Source organism: Ornithorhynchus anatinus, chromosome 8, assembly GCF_004115215.2.
Source record: "Ornithorhynchus anatinus isolate Pmale09 chromosome 8, mOrnAna1.pri.v4, whole genome shotgun sequence".
NCBI lineage: Eukaryota > Metazoa > Chordata > Mammalia > Monotremata > Ornithorhynchidae > Ornithorhynchus > Ornithorhynchus anatinus.
The window spans coordinates 48,326,689-48,352,901 of record NC_041735.1 but is presented as its reverse complement, the minus strand read 5'-3'; the positions used below and the strand labels follow the sequence as shown (position 1 = coordinate 48,352,901).

General features: G+C 40.6%; 1 protein-coding gene across 2 annotated transcripts in view; it reads right to left on the bottom strand.

The window, feature by feature from the left end:
- Positions 1–236: 236 nt before the first annotated feature.
- ZCWPW2 (zinc finger CW-type and PWWP domain containing 2) overlaps positions 237–26,213 on the bottom strand; it is a 98,156-nt gene continuing 72,179 nt past the window's right edge. For both annotated transcript variants that reach the window (XM_029070952.2, XM_029070953.2), the window contains exons 7-10: positions 17,545–17,603; positions 16,426–16,493; positions 8,684–8,805; positions 237–867 (exon numbers count right to left, since the gene is read on the bottom strand). In XM_029070952.2, the coding sequence (XP_028926785.1) occupies positions 694–867; positions 8,684–8,805; positions 16,426–16,493; positions 17,545–17,603 (423 nt within the window). In that variant the 3' untranslated portion in view covers positions 237–693. The remainder of the gene's footprint in view (positions 868–8,683; positions 8,806–16,425; positions 16,494–17,544; positions 17,604–26,213) is intronic.

Genomic DNA, 26,213 nt, shown 5'->3' with positions numbered 1-26,213 from the left:
AGTAATAGTAAAGGAAGAGTAGGGTTTTAAATGCTACTGTAGAGATCTGAAATAATTGTGATGCTTCTTTAAGCAACTAACTTTCTATCCCAAGAGACTTACTCATGGGAAAGAACTGGGCTGTAACATAAAACTTAGGAATGAATTATATTAATGGGACAAGCAGACTTTAAAGTGTTAAGTTTAACAAAATCAATGTATGCTGTAAAATATCATATCTTCAAATACATACGCACTACATCACCAGTTTTTTTTTATTAAAGGAAAATTCAACAACCGTTTAATTCCAATCTAAAGATTTTTGTAAATAATAGAAATATTAAATATTATTTAACATATCTAAGTATTAGCTCAAAAAACAAAGTTTGGATAGCAATTTTAACAGATAACATTTAAATCTGAATGAAGCAAATATCTTTTAAGTTTTTATGTAATGTTTCAAAACTATCTGAAATACATGAATACAAACTCAAAGAAGGCTATAAGAACTAAATTTGTTTTTTTACATTTTATAGGCTAAGTTTTAAAACCGTTTTGTTAGAAATTGTAAGAATTGTGATCAGAGATCAATCATTAAATAGAAGCATTAACTTTCGTACAGCTTGGTACTTTGAGCACTTAATTTTTTTCAGTATTTCACATGAAAAGGACAGAAATATTCAGATGTAACAATAAACAGGCTCTCTTAATAATCTAGACATCATCCTGAAATTCAGACATTAAACTGTCTATTTCTTTAAATGTTTTGGATATATTCTCAATACATTCTCCAGCTCTGAATGTCATATCATCAGTTGCAAGACAATCTTCTTCACAGGGGTTTTCTAATCGACTTTCTTCCAAATTGTTTGTGCTGCACTTAGCTAACTGTAAAAAAAGAAAAGGGCAAATCTCCCTGCATTAACTACAATTTGACTTACTAGATACTTTTATTTATTTATACAAAATCTGAATCATTGCAACAAATCATAAAGATCCATGTAAGTCACTCCAAATCAGTGTCTTTAGAAAAAAGGATGCAATTCTCATCCTGTGGACTCTATGGGTATTTCTGCCCTTGAGATGTTTAAAAGTAATTTCAAAAATAACTAAAAGTTTCCTTACTGAATGGGAGGAAATCGTTTTTCAACCATCCGTTAGCCAAATACCCCAGGGCATGGATTGTGTCAGTTTGTAATTTTGTATTTCCCAATCACCCAGTACAGTGTACTGCCCCAAGTGGGTGCTAAATAAATAATCTACTGTTCCTTTTTGGGGGGGGTTCCAGGAAAGCTAGCCGATAAAATTTGTTTCAGTAATGATTTTTGTAATTTACAAGAATGACCTGGGGATAGTTAAGGTCTCCTAATGCTTGTGACTGCAGTCTGTAAGCTCCTTATAGACAAGGAACGCGTCTGTTAATTCTGTTGTATTGCAGTCTCCCAAGTGCTTAGGACAGTGCTCTACACATAGTAAGCACTCAGTAATTATGATTTATTGTGAAAACCACAGGAAACCCGGGGCCTTTTATGTGCACATCTTCATTGCATATCTTCATCATTTTTGTATCATCACCCTGCTTGCTTCCTGTCATCTTACACCATCCACTATCAAGCCAACTTCCTCCATAACTGGATAGGGGAAGGGAGGGATGCATGAGGAGAAGGGATGGCTGCACGAGGAAGGTGTGTATCATGTCTTCTCCTCGGGAGCTTTTCTCATCCCCAGCATCAGCAGCCCCAATACCTGCGCCTAAAAAATGAAACAGGACTCTTCTGGCCCTTTCAAAGAAAAGATACGGACACTGGCACCACTGATAATGCAGGTGGGGTTACTATTGTGGGCCAGGAGAATAACAGAGCCTACAGAGGAAAGATGTGAAAAAATAAGAAACATACAGGGAACCTCTACACTGTGTGTTTTGTTTTGTGTTTTTATGGTATTTGTTCAGACATTCAATCGTATTTCTTAAGCGCTTACTCTGTGCAGAGCACTGTACTATTTGTTAAGTGCTTACTGTGTGCCCAGGCACTCTACTAAGAGCTGGGGTAGATGAAAGCTAATCAAGTTGGACACAGTCCATGTCCCACATGAGGCTCACAGTCTTAATCCCCATTTTACAGATGGGGTAACTAGGGCACAGAGAAATTAAGTGACTTGCCCAAGGTCACACAGCAGACATGCGGCAGACCCAGGATTAGAACCCAAGTCCTTCTGACCCCGGATCTATGCTCTAACCACCAGGCAGCACTGCTTCTCTAAAGCATGTTATGGGCAGGGAATATGCCTGTTACACTGTATTCTCCCAAGTGCTTTGCACAGTGCTCTGCCCACAGTAAGCACTCAGTAAATACCACTGATTGATCGGAACAGGATACGATGAAAAGGAAGGTAAAACCCAATGTGGAACAAAATGGAAAGATAAGAAAGATTGATGGGAGATGGTACGGGGCTTAACGGAAAGAGCACGGACTTGGGAGTCAGAGGTCGTGGGTTCTAATCCCACCTCTGCCTCTTGTTAGCTGTGTGATTTAGGGCAAGTCACTTCACTTCTCTGTGCTTCAGTCACCTCACCTGTAAAATGGGGATTAAGAGTGTGAGCCCCACATGGGACAACCTGACTACCTTGTATTTACCCTAGAGCTTAGAACAGTGCTTGGCACATAATAAGTGTTTAACAATACTATCATCATCATCATTATTATTATTATTATTATCATCACAGTAGTAAGAAACACAATGGAGCACAAAGATCTAGAGAAAATATCTCTACTTGTAATGAAAGAGTGAATCAGGGAGAAAGTGAGGATTGGTGAGAGACTGCATAAGTTGATGGGAGAATGTAAGTGGGTTCTCCTGAATTTTAAGATCATTAATTTTCAGAATATTTATATTTATTGAATGATTGTTATTTTTTTCTGTCTCCCCCTCTGGACTGTAAGCTCATTGTGGGCAGGGAATATATCATACTTTCCCAAGTGTTTACAGTAGAGTTTTCTGCACACAGTGAGCATTATCTCTGTTTTGGCACCACCCTGTGATGTCTCACCTATTAAAAGCCAATGACAAAAAAGTCCAGCTCCATCATCTATTTTTTTTATGGTATTTGTTAAGCATCTATTGCATCAAAGACTGTTCTAAGCAATGGGGTTAATTAGGTTGGACAGTCCCGGTCCTGCATGGGGTTCACAGTCTAAGTAATAGGGAGAACATGAGAACTAGGGCACAGAGAAGTTAAGTGACTTGCCCAAGGCCACACAGCAAGCAATTGGCAGAGCCAGGATTGGATAGAGAAGCCGCGTGGCTCAGTGGAAAGAGCACGGGCTTTGGAGTCAGGGCACATGAGTTCGAATCCCAGCTCTGCCACTTGTTGGCTGTGTGACTGTGGGCAAGTCACTTAACTTCTCTGTGCCTCAGTTCCCTCATCTGTAAAATGGGGATTAAGACTGTGAGCCCCACGTGGGACAACCTGATTCCCCTATGTCTACCCCAGCGCTTAGAACAGTGCTCGGCACATAGTAAGCGCTTAACAAATACCAACATTATTATTATTATTATTACTCCAGGTCCTCCGACTCCCAGGCCCAGGTTCTTTCCACTTGACCATGCTGCTTCTGAATGTGAGATCCTGAATATTTTCCCCAACCCACCGCAGACAAACCTAAACGAGGGGTTTAGATCAAAGCATGGACCAAACAGATAAAAATCACCTTTCATTTTAAATTCTGCATGGCATATCTACAAGGAATGGAATGCTGTGAAAAGTCACTGTATGAACTCTCTATTTTCTATACTGGGATGACAGAGTTAATGCTTCGATGGCTTTAAGGACTAGGAATAATCCAAAGTGATTGCAATAGCTGTCTGTTCTTAAAACGTTATTTTGGCATGTTCTGTATTGGCCCTATGTTGCAGAAACCTATTTGATGTGTGGAATCATACATTTGTGGCATTTATCATTATGTTTTCTTTGAATGCTGGAGCTACTTTCCATTTCTCAAATTTAAACCAATTTGAAAAACAAAATCTTGAAAAAATGAGAAACGGTATTAAACACTTAACTGACACATTTCCCTCATCGCTTACTTTTGTAATTCAATCAAAATGCTCCCCTAAAGCTATTGAATCCTCTTGGCCTGAATTGGTATGGAATGACACAGTCACGGTGTTTCCTTCCTCGATTGTTCTCTTTCAGTGAGTCAGATTATCCCAACTCCTAAACTGCTCATTTAGCTAGCACCTGTCCAGGCGAGCCCTGGGCCCCAGGCTGGGTTCAGACCAGGCTGGAGAAAGCTGGACTCTCAGTGGGTCCGGCCCGGCCGAGGAGAAATGATAGAACCCCAAATCCCAGGGGCTTCTGTGAGTCTACTGCTGGCAGGCCACAGCCAGTCGAGGGAATCTGGGCCAGTCAAGGGAATCTGGGGCCTTAATTTTATCCAGTTCCTAACATTACTGAATCATGGAATTACAGATCTGGAAAAGACCTCATTTCCTATTTCTGAGTGGGTGAATAACTACACTATCTAGTACATGCCACTGCCTCTTCTGTACTTAGTCTTGTCTCATGTTTTATCACCTTGACAGTCAACAAGGAATAAACTGAAACCTTCCCCAGCTTAATTTAAAATGATTTTCTCTAGAGACATGGTTAATAAGTGTTCAGCATCTTCCTTTTAACCAGTCTTTTCCCGTCCTGTATTTGTGTTGCTTTTTGGGGATCTTTCAGAGTATTGTCTGGTACTTACCCCATTGGATGTCATTGCTTTTAAAGAACTATTTCCACAATTCATCAAGGACATTTCAAATTTCTATCTTCCTCATCCAATTTAGTATCACCTTCAGATTTAATACATTCTCCATTCCTTTTACCAGATCATCAATAAAGATACTGCAGAGGATCCATCCCAGGGGCAAAATTCTGCGTGACACCAGTCAATACCTTCTTCCTATTTTGACACTGAGCCACTGATGATTTCCCTTTGGTTACAAATCTTAAGTTATCTACCAATCTAATAAAAAGTAGTGTTATCAAGGCCAAACTTTCCGAATTTGCCTCCAAGGGTATTTTGTGAGGCAGAGTCAAAGGGCTTTGTGAAGCTTGGGTATATTGTATCTAGGCGGGGACAACCGCTGAACGCGAAGTTAAAAATGGCCATTTCTGGGGAAAAGATTCCTCCAAAACTCCAGGGCAAAGACTACCTTATTTTGACAAAAAGACAGATACCATCCCATCTGCAAGGCCTAGCGGAAAGCAGCGTGGCACAGTGGATAGAGCACGGGTCTGGGAGTCGGAAGGTGATGGGTTCTAATCCTTGCTCCACCACTTGCCTGTGTGACCTTGGGCAAATCACTTCACTTCTTTGTGCCTCAGTTCCCTCATCTGTCAAATGAGGATTGAGACTGTGAGTCCCACGTGGGATAGGGACTGTGTCCAACACAGCAGACAAGTGGCAGAGCTGGGATTAGACCCATGTCCTCCTGACTCCCAGGCCCGTGCTCTATCCACTATGCCATGTTGCTTCATCGTAGTCCTATCTCCCTTGTCTGTGTCTCGTTAATCTCCCAGAAAGGAAATTACATTTTATTAGCATAAATTGTTCATCACAAAGCCATGTAAATTGTTTTTGAATATATCAGGGTTTTCTTGGTAGTTGCAATAGATTATCATTTCTAGTATCTTCTCAGGTATCAATTTGCTGACGGGTTTGTAGTTTCTTTTCTTTAAAAGATAGACACACACTTTTCCAATACTCAGGAACTTCTCTTATACTCCATGAGTTTTCAAAAACAATGGTTTATGCCTCTGCAAACCTGCCCATTTCTTTGAGTACCTTAAGATATCACTTTAACTTGGTGATTTAAATACATCCTTTTTAAAAAGAGTACTGATTTAAAAAGAAACTATGGCTTTCCCGATTCTAGTTTGGCTTGCCAACCTTCCATTAAGAGTGGGATTTACCTAGACAAGCGTTCACATTTAATGATTTTCATGAAGATGGAAGTTAAAAAAAAATAAAGCCTCCGCCTTTTCACAGTCATTTGTTATCAGCATCTCTTCCTTTCTTTCTGGGGGTGATATTTTGTCTCTTCCCCTTATTTTGTCAAAAAATTGAATATTTCTTTAACTCTTCAGCCAGTTGCACCTCCTACCTGACCAGCTTTTTTCCTATCTTTCCTCCACAGAAAGACCATGAAGATCCATCCCCAAGAGAGCAGAATACTGTAATCTGTTGTCCCTGGGCAGTAGGATATTTGCTGGAAAAAGAGAGCACCGCCTTCTGCTGTGTTTTTGTAACTATAAAGTTAATTTTTAGAGATTTTTCCGTTGGGATTTGTCTTTCAGCAGTGTTGCCTCAAAGAAACGCCCCAAGAACTTACTTGAAATTTACAAAAGCACCCACTGGGAAAGCCTCCCTTTTATCCTGCTGCTCAAAAAGCCCAGATTGCAGATTGTCACTTCCTGGGCAGTGATTTCTCAGGGATTCGTCTTTACACAATAATAATACTCCTTTAGGGTCCTCTTTGGTGATTTGACATAATTTTCACTTTTGGAAGCTTTATCTTATGGCTTCCTGTTTCTAGAGAATTCTAGGTTTAGCCAATATGTGATCTCGTAATACCTCTTGTAATACTTTTTGGCCCTTCTTATTAATGCCCCAAATTTTTGTTTTGTTTTGTTTTAAAAAAAATACAGCTTTCTTAACATTCTCTGTCTTGATCTTTTTGAATTTCACTCTGACTTTCCCTTAAGTACTTAAATACATTCATCTTGTAATCACTTCCTCTAGGGTATGCATCCACCTTTAGATTCTTGGCTAAACATTAGCTACAATAAGCCAACTCTGTGGAGACCATCAGCTTTGATAAAACCATTACAGAAACATACTTCAAAAAACAATCACCCAGTGTCTACGTGAGGAACACAGACAAACCACACCAGTAAGGACCAGGCACATATCTCCTCCAGAAAGCTTTTTCTAACCTCTCATTACTCCATCCTCTACTCCTCCCATCTGCATCGCCTAAGCACTTTGATACCCACCTCACTCTCAACCCTGCTCCACTGAGGTACATATCCTTACCCTCTTCGGCTTCCCCCAGCTACGATTTATTTTAATGTCCGTCTCTCCCACTAGACTGTAAGCTCAGAGAGGATAGGAGTTATGTCTACTAAATCCATTATGTTCTCCCATTGACTTACTACATTGTTCTGTGCATTGTAATAAGTACCTTTGATTGATTGACATATGACAACTATCACCATCCTCAGAATCTTGTCTCATGAATCATACATAAAATGTGTGCATAGAGACAGATGGGAGGAGACGGAAAACTCTACGCAGCGAGAATATACAAAAAACATCCTTTGAAATACAGAACCATCTGCCTGCCCAGGGCACTTAATTATTAATGCCTCTAATTGTCAAGAGGGTAAAAGAGCTGGCTGACTGTAAATACGGTCCAGTCTCACCTCTCTTTGCTCCCTTCATATTCCCCAGGTCTTCCCACGCCACCATCTAATTCCACCTACTGCCCTTCTACTACACTTTCAGAATTTAAAATAATTTTGGAACTCCATGTAGAGGGCTGCTTTGAAGACCTCCTGCTTCAATTATCCACCAATATGTAAGTTGCAAGTTGGATCCCCAAACAAATCCAAAGGGGATGGAAGGGTCCCTTTGACGGGACTATCCATACTGGTCCAGCCCCTGTCATCTGTCTCAGCTTGACTACTGCATCAGCTTCCTCACTCATCTCCTTCTCTCTGTTTGCTGCTTGGGTCATTTTGGGTTTTTTTAAATGGTATTTGTTAATTGTTTACTGTGCACCAGGAGCTGTACTAAACATTGAGATAGATGCAAGCTAATCAAGTTGGACAGTGCCATACATGGAGCTTACAGTCTTAAACCCCATTTTACAGATGAGGTAACTGAGGCACCAAAGAAATGAAGTGACTTCCCTGAAGTTACACAGCAGACAAGTGGCTGAGCCAGGATTAGAACCCAGTTCCTTCTGACTCTCAGGCTTGTGCTCTCTCTACTGGGCCATGTTGCTTCTGGAAAATGTCATTTTTCTAAACCATCACTCTCTGCGTGTGCTCCCCATTCCTCAAAAACCTCAATAAAAACTATGGTTAGATGGTGATGAAATGGGAGAGAGGTATCACCATCCTCCCATTCTGAGCGTGCTACCGCACTGCGCTCCATCATTCAAAGAACAGCCCTGGGTGCAAGGAGGTGAAGAGAAGTACAGTGCTCTGCACACAGTAAGGGCTCACTAAATGACTGACTGAATGAATGAAGTACAGAATGGGAGTGTGTGTGCGGGAAGAATTCTCCCGATGGTCGCATGGATCTAATGTTTGGACTGGATTTACATTCTAATGTAAATTATTCTCCATTCAAAGGTTCTATTATTGTGGTTTATTCATTTTCAATCATATATTCCCAGGGCATAGGCTGCTCCTTTAAATAAACTAGGCACTTCCAGAAGTTGCATGACCTCATTCCACCCCCTAGAATGCCGGCAACTTACTAACTTAGCTAAGAGACGATCGTTTTAGTAACCCTCGGTTACTAAAATACTCCTATAATTTAAAGCAAAATAAATAAGTTAAAATGCAAAATCTAACCATGAACAAAAATCCTACTATAATGGAGCTTTTATTCTTCAGGCAGTAATGTTGCATATGTTATCTGCCTACCTTTGTTCCTGCATTGATTTCATCTCCATGTTCACCTGCTTCATCGAGGTTCTTAAAGGGATCTTCAACTTGCTGGAGCATTTGTTCCAGATCTTTTAGCATAACTTCAGACTCTGAGATAACTAAGAGAATAATAGTGTTACTATATTTTAAGTGTATTTTATTAATATCCATGTTGTGTATGATTTAAGCTAAAGAACACCTTCTGAGCATCCTAAACATAAAATGAGGCATTTCACAGGTTTTCATTTACAGTATTTGCTTAATGTGAAATAAACAGACCTGATATTGTCCTTGGTAGAATCTCAGCAAGAAAAAACTTTCACAATAGCTAGACCATAGTAAGATATGACTATCAAGCATCACTGAACAATTACCAGCAGCTACTTGTGAGGAATATTTTCAGAATTAAAAAAGTAAATAAACACTGATGCAAAAGTAAAATAGAGTCCATTATAACCACATCCTGAAAGGGACAGCAGCAATATGCCTCAGTTAGTAAAACAAACACAGAAAGTAATCTGGGAATTTGAATTGGAACTCTCCCCTAAATGGCTATAAAATGCACTAATTTCTTAACATCCTGGGCCTAAGCTTTCTGTGGAAGGACACTGGAAGACTGCAATGCTTATAAAGAAGCACTACATGTTTGCTACATGGATGATATAAATATATACAAATTGGGGCTAGAAAACCAAAAACCTTTAGGTTTTCTAGGATTGAACTATGAAATAAAATCAACAAAACACAATTTGATTACATGATATATAAAGCACAATTCTCCTTGAACATGTCTTCCCCTTCTCTCTCCGTTTTAGTACTTAGCCTTCTCAAGATAACACTCTCTCTGACCACCAACATATTTTTTCTGCACTGATTCAAAAGGGCACCGGAAAGCTGCTGGTGTGGAAGAAATAAAGGAAGTTGGTAGGACAGTTTCTCTTGCTCAAGATGCCCCAGTCACAGTCCCTTCTGGACTCTCCCTGCCAGAGCAATGCGCCAATGTACTGTGCTGAGCAATGCAGCCCAACCATGCATAGGGATTTCTCTTCACACACTCACTGCACTGATCTTGCAAGTGGAGATGTGTATAATTTAGTAGGGAGAAATGGGCTCAGTGTTAGATGGCTTTTCTTCTCGAGTTCCAAAATGCAATTTTGGAATAAGGATCACATAAGAAGCTCTTCCAAAGACTGTCAGGGAAGGGATCAGGGTCCCATTCTCCTCTTCATCTCCCTCTTTAGTTAGAACAGGCTGACATATTTATTAATAATTTTTTGGCTTTGGCTTTTCATGGAATGTTTTATTCACTTTAGGACTAGTTTTGTCTCTAAAAATAGTTGCGATATTCCTAGCAGCAAATCATTACTTTAGGCTTAAAGGGTGTACATGGTGGGGTAATACTTTTGATTTTCTGGTTATTGTTTATCTAGAAAGCAACCAAATCACAGTTTCTTGAAGGAAAAGGAAGAAACCAAGATAAAATGGCCAAAGCTCTAAAGTGTATTGGTTTTGTCTTCTCCAACTTTAGTGTGTCCACTTCACATAATCCTATTCTTTCTCAATGATTTTCACTCTAATAAATTGTGGGATTATATTTCTTACTAGAGATTATCAACGATGGATAAAATATTCGATTTTTGGTTGACATATTGGAAAAAAATCCCTACTTTCAAAATTCTTTTGAGGAAAAGTGTTCCAGGACACACATGGTGCTAAATTCAGAAAGCTTCTGAAAATAATAAAATAAGGTATTTGGGAAATTATTTTATGTTCCTCTTCACAGAAGTCTTCTTTGCCAGTTTTGTATAATATTTTAAAGCACTCAATTACCTTGCCCTTCCATCTCTTATTTCCTACTACAACCCAGCCTGCACACTGTGCTCCTCTAATGCCCATCTACTCACTGTACCTCGATCTCAACTATCTTGACACTGACCCCTTGGCTCATGTCCTGCCTCTGGTCTAGAACTCCCGCCCCCTTCACATCTGACAGGTGATCACCCTTCTGACCTTGAAAGCCTTATTTAAAAGCACATCTTCCAGTAATAATAATAATAATGTTGGTATTTGTTAAGCACTTACTATGTAAGAGCACTGTTCTAAGCACTGGGGTAGATACAGGGTCATCAGATTGTCCCACATGGGGCTCACAGTCTTCATCCCCATTTTACAGATGAGGTTACTGAGTCGCAGAGAAGTGAAGTGACTTGCCCACAGTCACACAGCTGACAAGTGGCAGAGCTGGGATTTGAACCCATGACCGGGCTCTTGCCGCTAAAGTCGCTCTGCTTCAAGAGGCCTTCCCCAACTTCTAGAGGCTTTTAGAGACCTTCCCCAACTAAGCCCTTATTTCCCCTTCTCGCACGCCCTTCTGTGTTGCCCTTACATTTGAACTTGAACCATCCCTTCACCTCACCCTCAGCCCCACAGCACTTATGTACATATCTGTAGTTTATTGATTTATATTAATATCTGCCTCTTCCTGTAGACTCTAAGCTCCTGGTAGACAGGGAGCTTACCAACTCTTTCAGATTGTACTCTCCCAAATGCTTAGTACGGAGTTCTGCACACAGTAAGTCCTTAAAAATACGGTTGATTGATTACGAAATGATAATCAGTAGTTATACTTCATATTGACATGCCGGTCATGAAACGTTTGTTGTTTTCCACATTTACCTTCCTTTTCAGTGGGGAATTTCACAGAATTTGATTTAAAAATTACCATATGGATTAGGGCTGCTACAGAAAAGAAACATGTAAATTAAACAGCTTCACATTTGCAGTGTTGGCAGCAGATGCAATCGAGCTAGTGATTCTAAATGCCACTTCACTGCTAACTGATATTTTGGTGGTACTCTATCACAACCACTGACCAGGGAGTCTTTTCTGTAGGAGTGCATTATACTGGAGTTCCGGTATTTCTGTCGCCGGGGAAGTGAAGTAAATATGTCATAGTATGCTCAGGAAATGCCACTTGGCAGTAGTTTTAGGCCAGAACTAGGAAAAGGTAACTGAAGGACGAGGTGTTTGTCAAAGAGTAGAACACTTCTGCTACCGCCGAGCAGCTGCACGGAATAGATGAGGTAACTGAGGCCCGAGAACTTGAGTGACTTGGCCACGGTCACACAGCAGACGTGTGGCAGAGCCGGGATTAGAACTCAGGTTCTCTGACTCCCTGGCCCATATTTTATCCACTAGGCATTGCTGCTTCTCAGATCATGAGCCCCACGTGGGGCAGGGATTGGGTCCAACCTGATTAGCTTGTATGTACCCCAGTGCTTAAAACAATGCCTGACACAGAACAGGGGCTTAACAAACACCATTTAAACAAACAAACCAACAAAACACCTGGCTCCTAGTTGTGGTTTCAATATTACCGTGGAACATTACACCTCACCCCACAGTCTTCCATCCACATCTAGGCGTGGACTCAGAAGTGGACAGTGCTTGAGACTCTTTTGAAGTAAAAAGATCCTGCTTGTAATTAATAATAAAACGGGGGCATGGAGGGATGCTTTTTTGGTCATTTGAACTTGATTATGAATTACCTAATCAATCTAGGTTCTAAGTGACTGATTATCATGGTTCAGTGGCAAGAGCACGGGCTGGGAAGTCAGAGGTCATGGGTTCTAATTCCAGCTCTGCCACCTATCAGCTGTGTGACCATGGACAAGTCACTTAATCTCTCTGTGCCTCAGTTACTTCATCTGTAAAATGGAGATTAAGACTGTGAGCTCCATATGGGACAACCTGATTACCTTGTATCAATCCCAGCGCTTAGAACAGTGCTTTGCACATAGTGAGCACTTAACAAATACCATAATTCCCCGATTAGACTGTGAGCCCGTCACTGGGCAGGGATTGTCTCTATCTGTTGCCGTATTGTACATTCCAAGTGCTTGCTACAGTGCTCTTCACATAGTAAGCGCTCAATAAATACTATTGAATGAATGATTGAATTATGACATCGTCGCTTTTTCAGGAGGTATAGTTCTCCAAGTGTTTATCGGATACCACCCTTATATTGGGGCCAGACTAACTGCTTCTTCAGCAGTGGGACCTTTTCGAAGTTTCTTTCATCACGACTAAAAAGCTTCAAACTGGATTTCGTTTAGTTTTTAATGGTATTTGCTAAGCGCTCACTATGTGCCGGGGATGGTACTATGCACTGGGGTAGATACAAGCTAATTCATGATGGCTAGAGAAAACCAGGGCCAATGTGATGAGTAAACTACAGCCGGAGAAAGACCAGTTCTTCCTCAGCAAAGGGATACTGCCTGCTCAGACTTTTAAAACTTGCTTCGTTGGGGAAGGGGAGGAAAACATAAATTTGGAAAAATAATATCCACTCATTCATTCATTCAATCATATTTATTGAGTGCTTTTTGCGTGAAAAGCACTGTACTAGGCACTTGGGAGAGTACACGATAACAACCGACACATTCCCTGCCCATAACGAGCTCACAGTCTAGAGGGGGAGACAGACATTTATATAAATGAATAAATTACAGATATATCCATATGTGCTGTGGGGAAGGGACGGAGGATGAATGAAGGAGCATGTAAGAGCGGCATGGAAGGGAATGGGAGAAGAGAGGAGGACTCAGGGAAGGCTTCTTGGAGGAGATGTGCCCTGAGTCCCCCAATTTCTTCCAGTTTGGAGGGGAAATGGCCCACTTAAGTGGTGTAGTGGACAGTGACTTCCTCCAAGATTGAGGAAAGGTCAGGTGAACTTGCAGATTATTGGAACAACGTCTTTAATAAAATAATCTCGGAGTTTCCCTGCTTTGTTTCAAATGACTGCTGGACTTGAAAGTGCTGCAGTAGCTCCAGCATTCCCTTCCCGGGAAGATGGACCCACCCTCTAGGAGACAGCTCCTTCTATTAACACCCGTATAATGGGGGATGGGGAAAAGGGAGCATGGTGCTTTTTGAATATCTGGGAATGCAGAGGCACACTCTTTGGAACACTTCCACTGGAAAGCAACAATAGGTATAGCCTTCCTACTCAAATCCAGATCTGGTCTTTGAAATCAATCTAGGTAAAAATTTATCAGCCTTTTCATTTTAGGGAAGAAATAACACTATCTGTCTTGTAATTTGCTCCCACTTTTGAACTTTCCGAATGTTTATAGTACATGCAAAGTTTTTGAATTTCCAGTTCTCCATTAAATGATTAAGGAACCTAATTTTTTTTTTGTTAACAGACTAATGGGAATTACCCAAAAGAGAACCCAAAGTGCCAATTTCTATATTTAGATATGTCTTCTGCATCACTTACCATTGCTTAAGCACCATCTATCAAACAGTCAAATTTATTGAACACTTACTGTGTGCAGAGAACTGTACTAAGCAGAGAAGTGAACTAAGCACTTGGTAGAGTAAATTATAACAGAATTGGTAGAGTCGTTCCCTGCCCACAATGAACTTACAATCTACAGGGACTGTATTTTTAAGGGCAGTTAAGGTCCCAGGACTATACACCTACCGCTAAACACACCAGACTGGTAAAATTCAGATTGAAATAAGTAAGAACACAGTTATTTTACCCCAGAGAAACACAAGTGAAAATAACAGAAAGACATTCTTGGAATGTCAGGCACAATTCCAGACATCAGCAACATTCTATCTTGAAAGAAGGAAGTTTGGAGGGAAAAGAGGCTGGGCAAAGGGAGACCATGAGATTGCTTAAGGCATGGACTGTTGGAATATGTAGGAGGAAAAATTAAAGATGGAAATACAGGGAAAAGACACAAAAGATATGGCATTTATTAAGCTCTGTGCTAAGAGCTTCAAAAGATAAAAGATAATCGGATGCAACACAAGGGGTGAATTGCTGAGTAAAATATGAAAAAATTAATAGCTTTAGGCTTTGGAGAGAACTTGGAAACAAAACCTGTTTTTTTCAAGTAATTCAAAAGATAAGGAGTGGGAAGAAAATGGCTAGAAATCAGGTTATGAGTTAGAAAAATGTTATCAGTTGGCAAAAATGGTAGATGGCAGTTGCCAAATATAAGACAACAATTATTTAAATAATTGTTTTGTTTTTTAAAAAATCCTACCAGGAGAAAAAGGGCCGGATGGAGGAGGAAGAAGAGGCTACTCTGGTAATAGTCTATCTAGATTTGGGTATGAAGGAAAGGTTGATGTTCCCGGCTCCTCCACATATCTGCTGTATGATCTTGGGCAATTACAGTGCTAAGCACATAGTAAGCACTTAACAAATACCATCATTATCATTAACTTCTCTGTGCCTCAGTTACCTCATCTGTAAAGTGAGGATTAAGACTGTGAGTCTCATGTGGGACAGGGAGTGTGTCCAACTTGATTACCTTGAAGCACTTTACAAATACCATAAGAAAATGATGTTAAAGATGTCCCTCCTTCTTTCTTCCCCTGCACCTCCTCTACCCCGCTACATGCCTACTAATTAGAGGAGACAATAATAATAATTCAGATAATAACAGAAAAATAGGGTGGGGCTTTTATGGGAATATTGAATTTAAATGAGAAGGCAAGCTCTATTCCAAATACCCCTCTACACTCTAAGTTCACTGAGGGCAGCGAATGTGTCTGTTTATTGTTATATTGTCCTCTTCCAAGCATTTAGTACAGCGCTTTGCACACATTAAATATCCCTCTACACCGTAAGCTCATTGTAGGCAGGGAATGTGTCTGTTTATTGTTATAGTGTATTCTTCCAAGCTCTTAATACAGTGCTTTGCACATATTAAACACTCAGTAAATATGACTGACTAAATGAATGTATGAATTCTTTATAATGCCACCATGAAAATAAGCATCAGGGTTGGCCTGAAGGAAATCCAGTAGTTGGCCTCCTGATACATTTCATGCAAGACTAAGGGTAATAGAATATGCATTGCCTCCTTTCCATCCCAATTTTGTTTGATTACATTTGGAAAAAATCTGAGGGCACTGATGCAGATGTCTGAATTCTCCTAGCCAAGTGAAATGGGAATAATAGAAAAAGGGTTAAGGCCAGTCAAGAAAGGTAGCGTTAACAACTGTGGGGTTTCTGCCAATACACAGTTTGCCAGCTTTAAACTTCTTGAAAATGATCTGCAAGAATGCTCAAGTCCAGCACTTCAGATAACTATTTGCCGACCTTTCCCCACTTCGGAGAAAGCTTTGAGGTGGGGGTTGGTAGATATTTGAGGGTGCAGGTGGCTTCCCCTTTCGTTTTGCCTCTGCGTCGTGAGGAAATCAGCGGGGGTCTGAATCCATTCATGCAGCCAGTCTGCCCACTCACTCCTAGCACTATTCTGCCCTCTTTAAATACCAAATGGAGAGTTACAGAGGCAGCAGACTAGGAAGCTGATTTTCAATTTTGCAGTTGCATCACTGCCCTAATCAATCTCTCATATCCAGGTTTTCCATTCTATAAAAAGTTCTAAATACACAAGAGAGGGAAGTATGATTTAATGGGCAAGAAACCTACAGATGTTACCCTTCATATATGCTCATGTGCCACAAATAAATGTATTGAGTTTCTTTCCATATGGTATATATACATACCATCTTTTCTCCAAAGACCTGAATCTTACTATTGTGGAACAAAACAAAGGAACTAAAGCCCGTTGTGGGCAGGGATTGCCTCTATTGCTGAATTGTACTTTTCAAGCGCTTAATACAGTGCTCGGCACACAGTAAGCACTCAATAAATACGATTGAATGAATGAATGAAAGGAACTAAAACCATTAAAGATTTTTTTACCTACCCAAGTTTTCTTTTGATAAGGAGCCATCTGAACAAGCACTTTCAAAATAGCTTTCACAAATTCTTTTCCTACAAAAAGAATTGATGTATTTGGTGCAAATTACCAATCATGCATATTTAAATCCTAGTTTATGATCATTACTGACTTTTGCAAAAACAACTGTTATCTTTAAGATACTTTTTACTTATTTTCTGTATTTGAAAATAAAATCTATTCTTTCTTTTAACATATTTCTATTTTAGTTTTACATGCATCCAAACAAACTTCATTTTGCCCTGGCACAATACATGATGATGAAGTTTCTTGTTCTGGAGAAGGACTAACCATTTATGACTAGAAAGGAAAGATTCTTATTTATACTCACATTTGTCCCTATTCTTTCAGACATACCTAAACAAGTCCCATGGATTAATTTTTACAGTTTCAGATTTAATAGTGTTTCTCTATGGCCTAAAGAAATTTGGGCCTAAGCCTCTGGTGGAGTGGAGAACTTGGCCTGAGGCTCAGGACAAGACTTGGAATTTATGGTGGCTAGGTCATGGTTGGTGAGCAAAAAATTCACGCCGCTGACTGAGCACAGAGCTAGACCAGCTGGGTTTTAGGTGAGCCACAGACTCAGGCCTGGCTTCAAACCTGCGAGGTGGCCTGCCAAACAACAGGAGGAGTGAGAGGCTACAAGACTCAACAGCTGTCAGCGAGATGGCAGATGAACAGAGGGAGAGCTGAGGGGCTGGTTTGTAAGATCTCCCCTGAAACCCATTCTGATTTTAGACTGGATTTTTCCCTTTTTCACCCATACTGTTGGGCAAGGCTGAATCTGCTAGACCAAAAAGCATCAAGGCTGAAGCCTATGGGATCTTGTTTCCAAGTTACAAAGGAGCTCCTTCCAGCAGTCCAGCCCGCTCACATACAGTTATCTTCACTCTCCTCCTTCCTTCCCGCCAACTTTCCTGGAGGGAGGGGAGGGGTTTTTTTCTAGGTATCTGCCATTAGTGGGTGTAGAAGCCCTGGCAAGGAAAATGTGGAAAGAAGCAAGTTTCTCAAGAGTGACAGCTTAAAGTCAAAACAGAATGAGGCAGTGCCAAGGTGAGTGAGGAATCTCAATTTTATAAAACATACCTCTTATTTGTTCCCAAGATGCAAGGTTTTTGGTCACAAGAATTTGTGGTAACCTTAACCTGTGAGATAAAAAGAAGAGATCGGCAGTTATTTCTGATGACAGAATTAGATATGATGGTCTATCACTACTATGAAGTCTCCAGAGCTATTCAGTGACTGCCCCCTGTTCTTTCCTGCTCTTTCTTTCTTCCCCGTATTTCCACTGACCTTGCCTACATCCCCACACTCTTCATTCCTTACTGGAAAATAAGACTTTGACTTGGAGCTTATTTTTAGATTTCAAGATTGGGAAAACAGAGAGCAATATGAACAATTCCACGAAAGGCACCCAACTTGCCAGGGCAACAGGCACAATGCCGCTGCTGATAAAAAAAAAGACCAGTATTACAAAGAATACCTTTTGCAGAGTTACTTTAATTACAAAGGACGACAATAGAAATAGTAACTTGTGATCACAAACACACCACTGTCCCCTATCTAAGCCTCCGATGAAGCGCTCTACTATAAAATAAGCAGAGAGAGAGACATAGAGGAGAATAGTATTGTAAAATCAAAACTAATATATTGTAAAGCTCACACAAGATGTAAGTTTAGAAACACTGGATACTGGAACATGTAATATCGCTGCAACTCAAAACTTCATTCAGTTGAGGACTATCTGTAAACTGATAATATAATCATGCTCCTTAACTCCCTGGGGATCTTATGGAGATCAGCAGTTGTTGGTTTTCATTGTTGGTCTAGCTACCTTGATCTGGTGGGAGGTTACAAAAGTGTATTACATAGTGGAAAGAAAGGAATGCATTTTCCATTCCCTTTTGTAATGAATTTTTAGTCAAAGATCACTTAAGAAATGGCCATTGTGATTCAAGTGTCAGAATTAAAGTTTTTATTCCTTGAATAATTTACATAGACTATTTTTTCTTGAGCCATTTGTTGAAAATGATCAGAGAGGAGGTAAAGCCAATAACCCTATTTTCCACCAGACAGTCTATTGGGGTAGTAAATGGATCCTGATTACATGGAGCATTTTGAATGATCGTTATTTCCTAAGTTGAGCATCTGGTGAGTACAAATCAAATAAATAAGGCTTTGCTGCCTAGAAATGATGTTTTAAATATTTTTTAATGGGGGTTTGCTGGAAGAATAGTTTTCTAACTCTTATAATTACCAAGTGGGGACTGTTATAATAATTCATTCTTTGATGATTCACAACTTCCATGGATTCTAAGAGCATCTGATGCTTTTTCCAACACAAAGAAGGGAAAATACAATGTTTCAGGGCACCAAGTGACTTGTAAACCAGGCTTTCATCAACCGTTCAACAGCCTATTCAAGTCAGGGAGTTTTGGGCAATTTCATAATTGGCAATGCTGGTAGTATAATCTGATGGTTAACATCTTGTGGTCTTCAACACTCTTCCTATAGAGAGGTATAATTTCAAGCTGATGGCTATGTAGTATCCAGAGGCTAGCTTAAGGAAAAACTTGGGTTAAAACAGAAGACCTGGCTGATTCCCAGCATTTCTTCTCAAAGTGGAAACCGGTTCTTTGATAATATACTCCACGACAGGGGACAAGGATAACTCCTACAGAAGAGTTTAGAAAAAAGCCATAAAAAATGTAAAGTCTTGCATTTGTTATAAAATTATCTCTGCTGAGGAAAGGGCAAGATAAAACAGGTTTAAACTGCAACACGCAGTTTTACAGTGGATATATGAAAAAGCTTCCCATCCAAAAAGTTTGGTAAGTATTGAAATAGGTTTTCAAAAGAGATAAATGGGCATCCTTCTTTCCAGAGTGGAGGGAGGGGAATGAATTAGGTGATCTCTCGAGAACTTTCCTAACCTTATGAGTTTATAAATAGCTTCGTCACTCTGGACTGAAACTTTTAAAAGGTTGCTTTGGGATAGATAGAATTACTGAGGAAGAATTTCTGGTAGTCAGACCCATCTCATCCCATGATTAGAGGATCTATGTTTAATCTTTTGAGACATAAATGAAAGCTAATAACCTCCAGATTACTCTCCTGCCTACTGGTATTATTTATAGTCCTGCCCATCACCTCAGCAATAACAATAATGGTCATTACAATAATAAGCACAGTGTAACAGCTTGCAAATTCAGAGAACTTTAGAAACAATTCCCTGATCTTTGCTGGAATAGGCTTAAGTATTATTCCAGTTTGGAGGGGAGTCATGGGCTGAGGCTGGATTCCTGTTTCTGTAAATGCAAGTGTTATGTACTTGAGCAACAACAACTGTTAGAGCAGTTTTTGCTACTATGGAATTTTTTATCAAGAATTCATCTTGATGAATTTCTCTCCCTTCATTTCGGCTCCCTTCTTCCCCCACTTACTCCTTGGCCATTTTAGAGAAGGGGAATCTAGGAAGATAGGACGCCTGAAGGACTTATTCGCGATTATAATAGGAGCCAGTCCTCCACGCATTTATCTCCTATGACCATTTCTCCATTACCAGGAGTTATGCATTTCTCCCGTATCACAATCTCAATTCTCTCTGGTAGGCAACATGCCTTGGGTCCAGGCAGGCTGAGGGATGATTCTCTTTCTCTGCATAAAATTGTGTAATGATACTATATAATGTAAGGATTCAGCAGGAGTCAGCGAAGAAGGAGCAGCGACTTGAGGATAGAGCACAGGCCTCGGAGTCAGAGGACCTGGGTTCTAATCCCAGCTCTGACACTGTCTGTTGTGTGACGGTGGGCAAGTCACTTCTCTGTCCCTCAGTTTCCTCATCTATAAATAAGAATTAAGATTACGAGCCCTGTGTGGGACAGGAACTGTGTCTGTCCTGATTAGTTTGTATCTACCTCAGCGCTTAGTACAGTGCCTGGTCCATAGTAAGTGCTTAACAAATACCATTAAAAAAAGGAGAGCTGAGATTGGAATTTAAGGGGCTCTTTCACGAGGAAAAGACCACCCTCCAAACTTTATATATGATAGGGTCAGTTGAGATGACCCCTGGAGAGGCAGAGTTTCTTTATCCACTGCATGGGCTCGCCACCCTCAAGTAATCTGACTTGGTCAAAGAAGCACCAGCATGGCCTAGTGAATGGAGCACAGGCCTGGGAGTTGGAAGGACCTGGGTTCTAATCCCGGCTCCACCATTTGTCTGCTGTGTGACCTTGGGCAAGTCACTTAACTTCTCTATGCCTCAGTTACCTTATCTGTAAAATAGGGATTAAGACTGTGCGACCCATGTGGGACATGGACTGTGTCCAACCTAATCAGCTTTTACCCCAGTACTTAGTACAATGTTTGGCGCATAGAAAGCGCTTAACAAAAGCCATTTTTAAAAAACGGGGGGTGGGGGAGGGGTCAACACAGGCTGCCCGTAGGGCCCTCACTAAGAGTGGACTCATGGAAGCTCCGTGGAGTCGATCAAACAATCACATCTGACACACTGACACACTGCTGGTTCTGGCTAAAAGTTGCCAGGAAAAGTGAATGGAGACAAAAAAAAAAAATATGTGTACCCAAGCAGGTGGGGAAAAGGTTAACTGTAACCTGGAACCCAAAGGGACTTAGTCTCTTTATCTTTATGGGGGAAATCTACAACATGGAACCCAGAGATAGGCAGATAAAATGAAAACTGAGCTTCCCCGCTGGAAATCAAGGGCCGGCATAAGTGAACTAGCATGTCCAAAAGGGAGGAGTTAATATATAACAGCTGCCTGCCCTGTTTAAACTGGCATTCAAGCAAAGCCTACAAGTACCAATTATGTATCTCTTTCTAGGTCATAATAAAAGAATACAATAGTGAATTTGGGAACTGCTTGTGGAAATGTTTCTCATTTCTGGTCCTAAGTGGCACTAAACTTTCAAGTCTTCAGAATAGTAAATTCCCACCCCATAATTTCCAGGATGGAACCCATTTTGCCAAGTGAGCACTCAGGCCAGGAAAACACCAAAAACTAACTCAAAGAAGGCTAAAATAACAAGGGATAGCATCAAAGATTGGCACCTAGTCCTGCAGGAGCTAACAAGTAAACACTGTATAAAAATAAAGTACCGCTAAAAGTGCTAAAGGCAAATTGAATTAAGTGCAACATGGGTCAGAGGAGCCCAGTCAAACTCGTCTGGGTTTGAAGGAGAGAGGAGCATTCTTCCTCTCCCCTCTCCTTTTTCTCTTTGCCACCAAGCTTTCCCATCATGGCCATCAGCCCAGAATTTTTGTTCCGCCCTCTATCAATTAGCATAACAAAACTCCTCCAAGGAAATGTTCCAAAAACAACCATGTGGCCAACAGCTTCTATGTGGCTGCCTGGCAACTTGTGCGTGGTTCCACTCTGAGCCTACCTATATCCAGTTTCAAGAATTTCCCAATTGGAAGTTAGTCATTTGGCCAGTCCCGGAGCAAAGATGCACACAATTCCTTATTATCCCATTCTCAGTTCTCTTTGGTAAGCCACACGCTTCGGGTACATGCAGGCAGAGAGGTGAGTCTCATCCACCTCACTGCTGACCGCTCACCCGTGTTCTCCCTCTGGCCTGGAGCGCCCTCCCTCTTACTATCCGACAGTTACCGTCCCCCATCCTCAAAGCCTTATTGAAGGCCTATCTCCTCCAAAAGGCCTTCCCTGACTAAGTCCTCTTTCCCCTTTTCTTCTACTCCCTTCTGAGGTGCCCTGATCTGCTCCCTTTATTCATCCCCTCTCCCAGCCCCACAGCACCATGTTGATATCTGTAATTGCATTCATTTATATTAATGTCTGTCTCCCTTCTAGACTGTAAGCTCATTATGGGCAGGGAACGTGTCTGTTTACTGTTGTTCTCTCCCAAGCGTTTTGTACAGTGCTCTGCAAACAGTAAGGGCTCAATATATATGATTGACTGACTGACTGATAATAAAAAAGGAAAATGAAATCCCAGGAATGGGAAGTATAGAGTTTTCTCCAGCAAAAGCAAAATGGAAGCCTGGGCAATTATTTTGTGAATTCAGGTAGTTGATAACAGCCAATTCTAATTCACAATAGGAAAAAAAGTAGTTTATTGCAAGAGAAGGATAGCATCGAGGCCAGCCATCGGGCGAGCTGTTGAATATAGCTGAATTTGGGTCAGATTGGTCCCATATGTCTCTTCTTCAACTCCCTGTGCCATGGGGGCTACAGCCCTGAGAAAGTATTACTTGGCCATGCAGTTGCAAAAGTCCCCGTGTCCTCACTGGGAAGACGAGTCCCAGCAGCCACACGGCGAAACGGTCATTTACCACAGATCTTTCATCTGCATGCTCCCCTTTCTCCACCTTTCCACATATTCCCTTCTTTAGTCTGGGCATACAATTGGGCCCGGTCGCGGGAGACGGGGGCGATACGTGACCCACTTTCCTAAGCTTGCATCGAGACCCGAGCTTGGGCCAATCCAGACTCAAAATTGCTAAATATAGTTCCACTGTTAAGAGCCCAATGTGAGTTACTAATTTGACACCTGTTCTCCTGTGCAGCCGATCCATAAAAGTTAATTGTAAAGCTACTAGTCGGGATTTACCTAGCCTTCTGATCTTTTGCTACAAATGGATGATTAGTTCCAAAGCTACAAATATTAAGCAGAGCATACATTCAGTTAGACTGAAGCCCAAATGTGTACAGAAAGGTGAAAGATACCAAGCAAAATCCAAACTGAAATTAAAACGAGATTGAAGCCTCTATGTGACTTCCCATGGGCTCTTCTGCTTGTTCATCCTTTTTTCCAGATTTCTCTTTGCCTGAGGCTAGAAGCCAGCAGTAGGGATCTATTATAATATTTATCTTTGGAAAAAGATGCATATGAAGCTAAATGAATTCTTAAATGAGTTACAGTACATCAATTCCATGTTAATAGAAAACTTAGCAATTAATACATACTCCCAGGCATCTAGTCATAAAGCTGGGGAACTTACATAGGGAATAGTTAGAGCTGATGAAAATTTCAATAATAGTCATGGAGACATTTTCTAATTATTATTGGGATAACAAGCATTTTTCATCTTTCTAAGCACACTGATTCTCTAATAATAATAACAATACTAACATCTGTTTTGCACTTACTAATGGCCAAGCAACGTGTTAAGCAATGAGGTAGATACAGGATAAACAGATCAGATTGACCCACACAGAGCTCGCAGTCTAAGGGGGAGGGAGAATAGGTATATAATCCCTATTTAACTTTCCCAAGGTCTTAGAGCAGGTAAGTGGCAGAGCCAAGATTAGACACCTGGTTTCCTAACTCTCAGTCCTTTGCTCCTTCCATTAGGTTACAGTGCTTAAACACATGTAAATTCCACTCCGAGCCCTGTGGCAGATCACCACTCCAGGAGCAGTGTTCGGGGCTGTATGGGCAGTGGGTAAACTAGGAACCACTGGATTTTTCCAGTCAGCTTCAGTCCCACCTGACCTCTCCAGGCCTGCTGTAAAATGGGAAGTTGTTCAGCCTGTGGGCAGCCCTTTCTCAATTCTGTGCCAGCTGGAGGAAACTGTTCTAAGGCTCCTCAGCGCTCTTCTAGGGTTCCATTACTTCAGGCCAAGCCAGGTCGAACTGAGGCGAGATGTGATCAGTTGCTCAGATCTGCTGGGGTCAGAGTCTGATCTTAGAATCTCGCAGCCCATCCTGGGGCCCACTTACACTGGTACATGTTTCAGCTTTGCATTGTCCCCTTCCGAACATTGAGCGGTCGCAGACTAGTTCTAGACCTAGAACAGAAAAAAAACAACCTACAAAAGTTCAACTCCCTCTCCCCCTCCCTAGAGACTGACCTGGTTCAAAAGGAAGAACTTCATCTACCTCAAGGACCTGAAAATGTCAGCCAAGTGAGTCCAGGTGATTTGTTTTGGAGCTGTTAAGGAGCTCTCCAATCCCAGACCACTGAATTGTAAGGTTTTTGACTGCAGGGGACATCATAATGCCCTTTCTTTTAAGCTTGCTTCTCTTCACCCCAACACATTAGACTAACTAGTATTTAAAGGAAACCCTTTAAACAGGTGGTAACATAGTTTTTCGATGGAGTTCTATTCAAGGTCCTCATTGTTTGTATTCCTGCTTTGGCCCTTAATTTGAAGGATTAAAGCCACCTTAGATGACTTTGGTAGAAATGCTTTAGAAAGCAAATGTGGCTTTGGTTGATAGATCCAGATCTCATGGTCAAAATGAAAATTACTCGCTACCATTTTCCCAAAATTAGTTTTGAAAAATTTTAAAGTCCTCCAAAACCCCCAAATTATTATTTCTAAAATATAGCTAAATTTTTCATCAATATTTTCACTGGACTCAAGTCCATTTTCAAATCCATCACAATTCTGCCACTATCAATTTCAGTCAACTTGGTCCATTTTTGTGATGAATTGCCAATGCAGTTAATACTGCCAAAAAGTATATTTTCCCAACGTGCTTTGGCCAGAGCCTGAGGCAGAATTCTAGAATGTTCTTTCAACAATACAACTCTGTCTGAATTTAGGACCGTGTCAGAAAAAACAATTTTGCATGTGTGTATGAAGTCAGAGCAGAAAGTATTACAACACAAGTTTTCCTTAAAACGGGATTCTACAAGAACATCCTAACCACCTCTTTATAAGAGAATTAATGGAATCACATTATTGTCAGCTGAATCAAATCTATTTTAGAATGTGATATTTTTAATGTTTGGCCATTTTTAAATGTATCATAAATACTATTTTTTGGGGGGATCTGCTCCTTTTTCTATTCTGTAAAACGAGGTTACTGACACCTGTGATGAGATTTTGCTGCTCTCTTAATGTAAGTGTTATCGTTCTTCCTGTGCTACACTCCAAAACCAAGAATAGGCCATTTTTCAGTTTTGGATTGATGCTGGCATCCGGTCCCCAAAATGTTGTAAGGCTACCTTAACATCGCTGTGTAGACTAACAAGTCACAGAGTTGTTTACCTATCACAGAAACATCTGCCCTGCACATAGTACTAGATGCAAATCATAAAAATGACAGCTAAAATAAACCCACTTATTTTTATTTGAACCTAATCATATCCAAATTTAGAAAAGACAAAAATCATTCCCAGAATTGCAGTTTTTTTAAACACCCAAATCTACAAATTAGAAATGCTTTTTAAAAAATGCTTCTACTTGATGCTTAAATTTTCCAGTACTGGGTGGGTCCACAAAGGGCAAGATATATTTTTGGAATGGATTCCTCGGCAAAAAGTGTTCTTTTGTGATAATTGATATGAGAAAACCCGACTTTATGTAACACGCTAACAAAATTAATGCTTCTGGGGTCATATACTAGTTCCACCTACAGTTTACTGCTATACCCTGAACTTAATGCCTCCACCTGCGTCCAGCTTTTCACACCTTTTACACTGCTGCCAACCTGGATAATCTCCTACCTGTCTTTTAGAGAGTACAGGCAGACTGGCAGCATGGTTAGGAAAGCAAGGCACAACTCAAAGAATTCCCAGGCAATGGATCTTAATTGGACCCCCAGACCAATCTGGAGACACTGAGTCCTCAATCTTGGGGCAAAATAATCTGTATCTATTCTAACACAGATGACTTTCAGTCCATTTCAAAATGTTACGATGAGATTTACTGTTTGTCAGTCTATCTTAGGCTAAATTACAAATGAAATTGGAAACCTGATACCATTAAAAAGTATACAGATTCAGGATGTGGGGAGTATGAGAGTGGAAGAAAGAATTG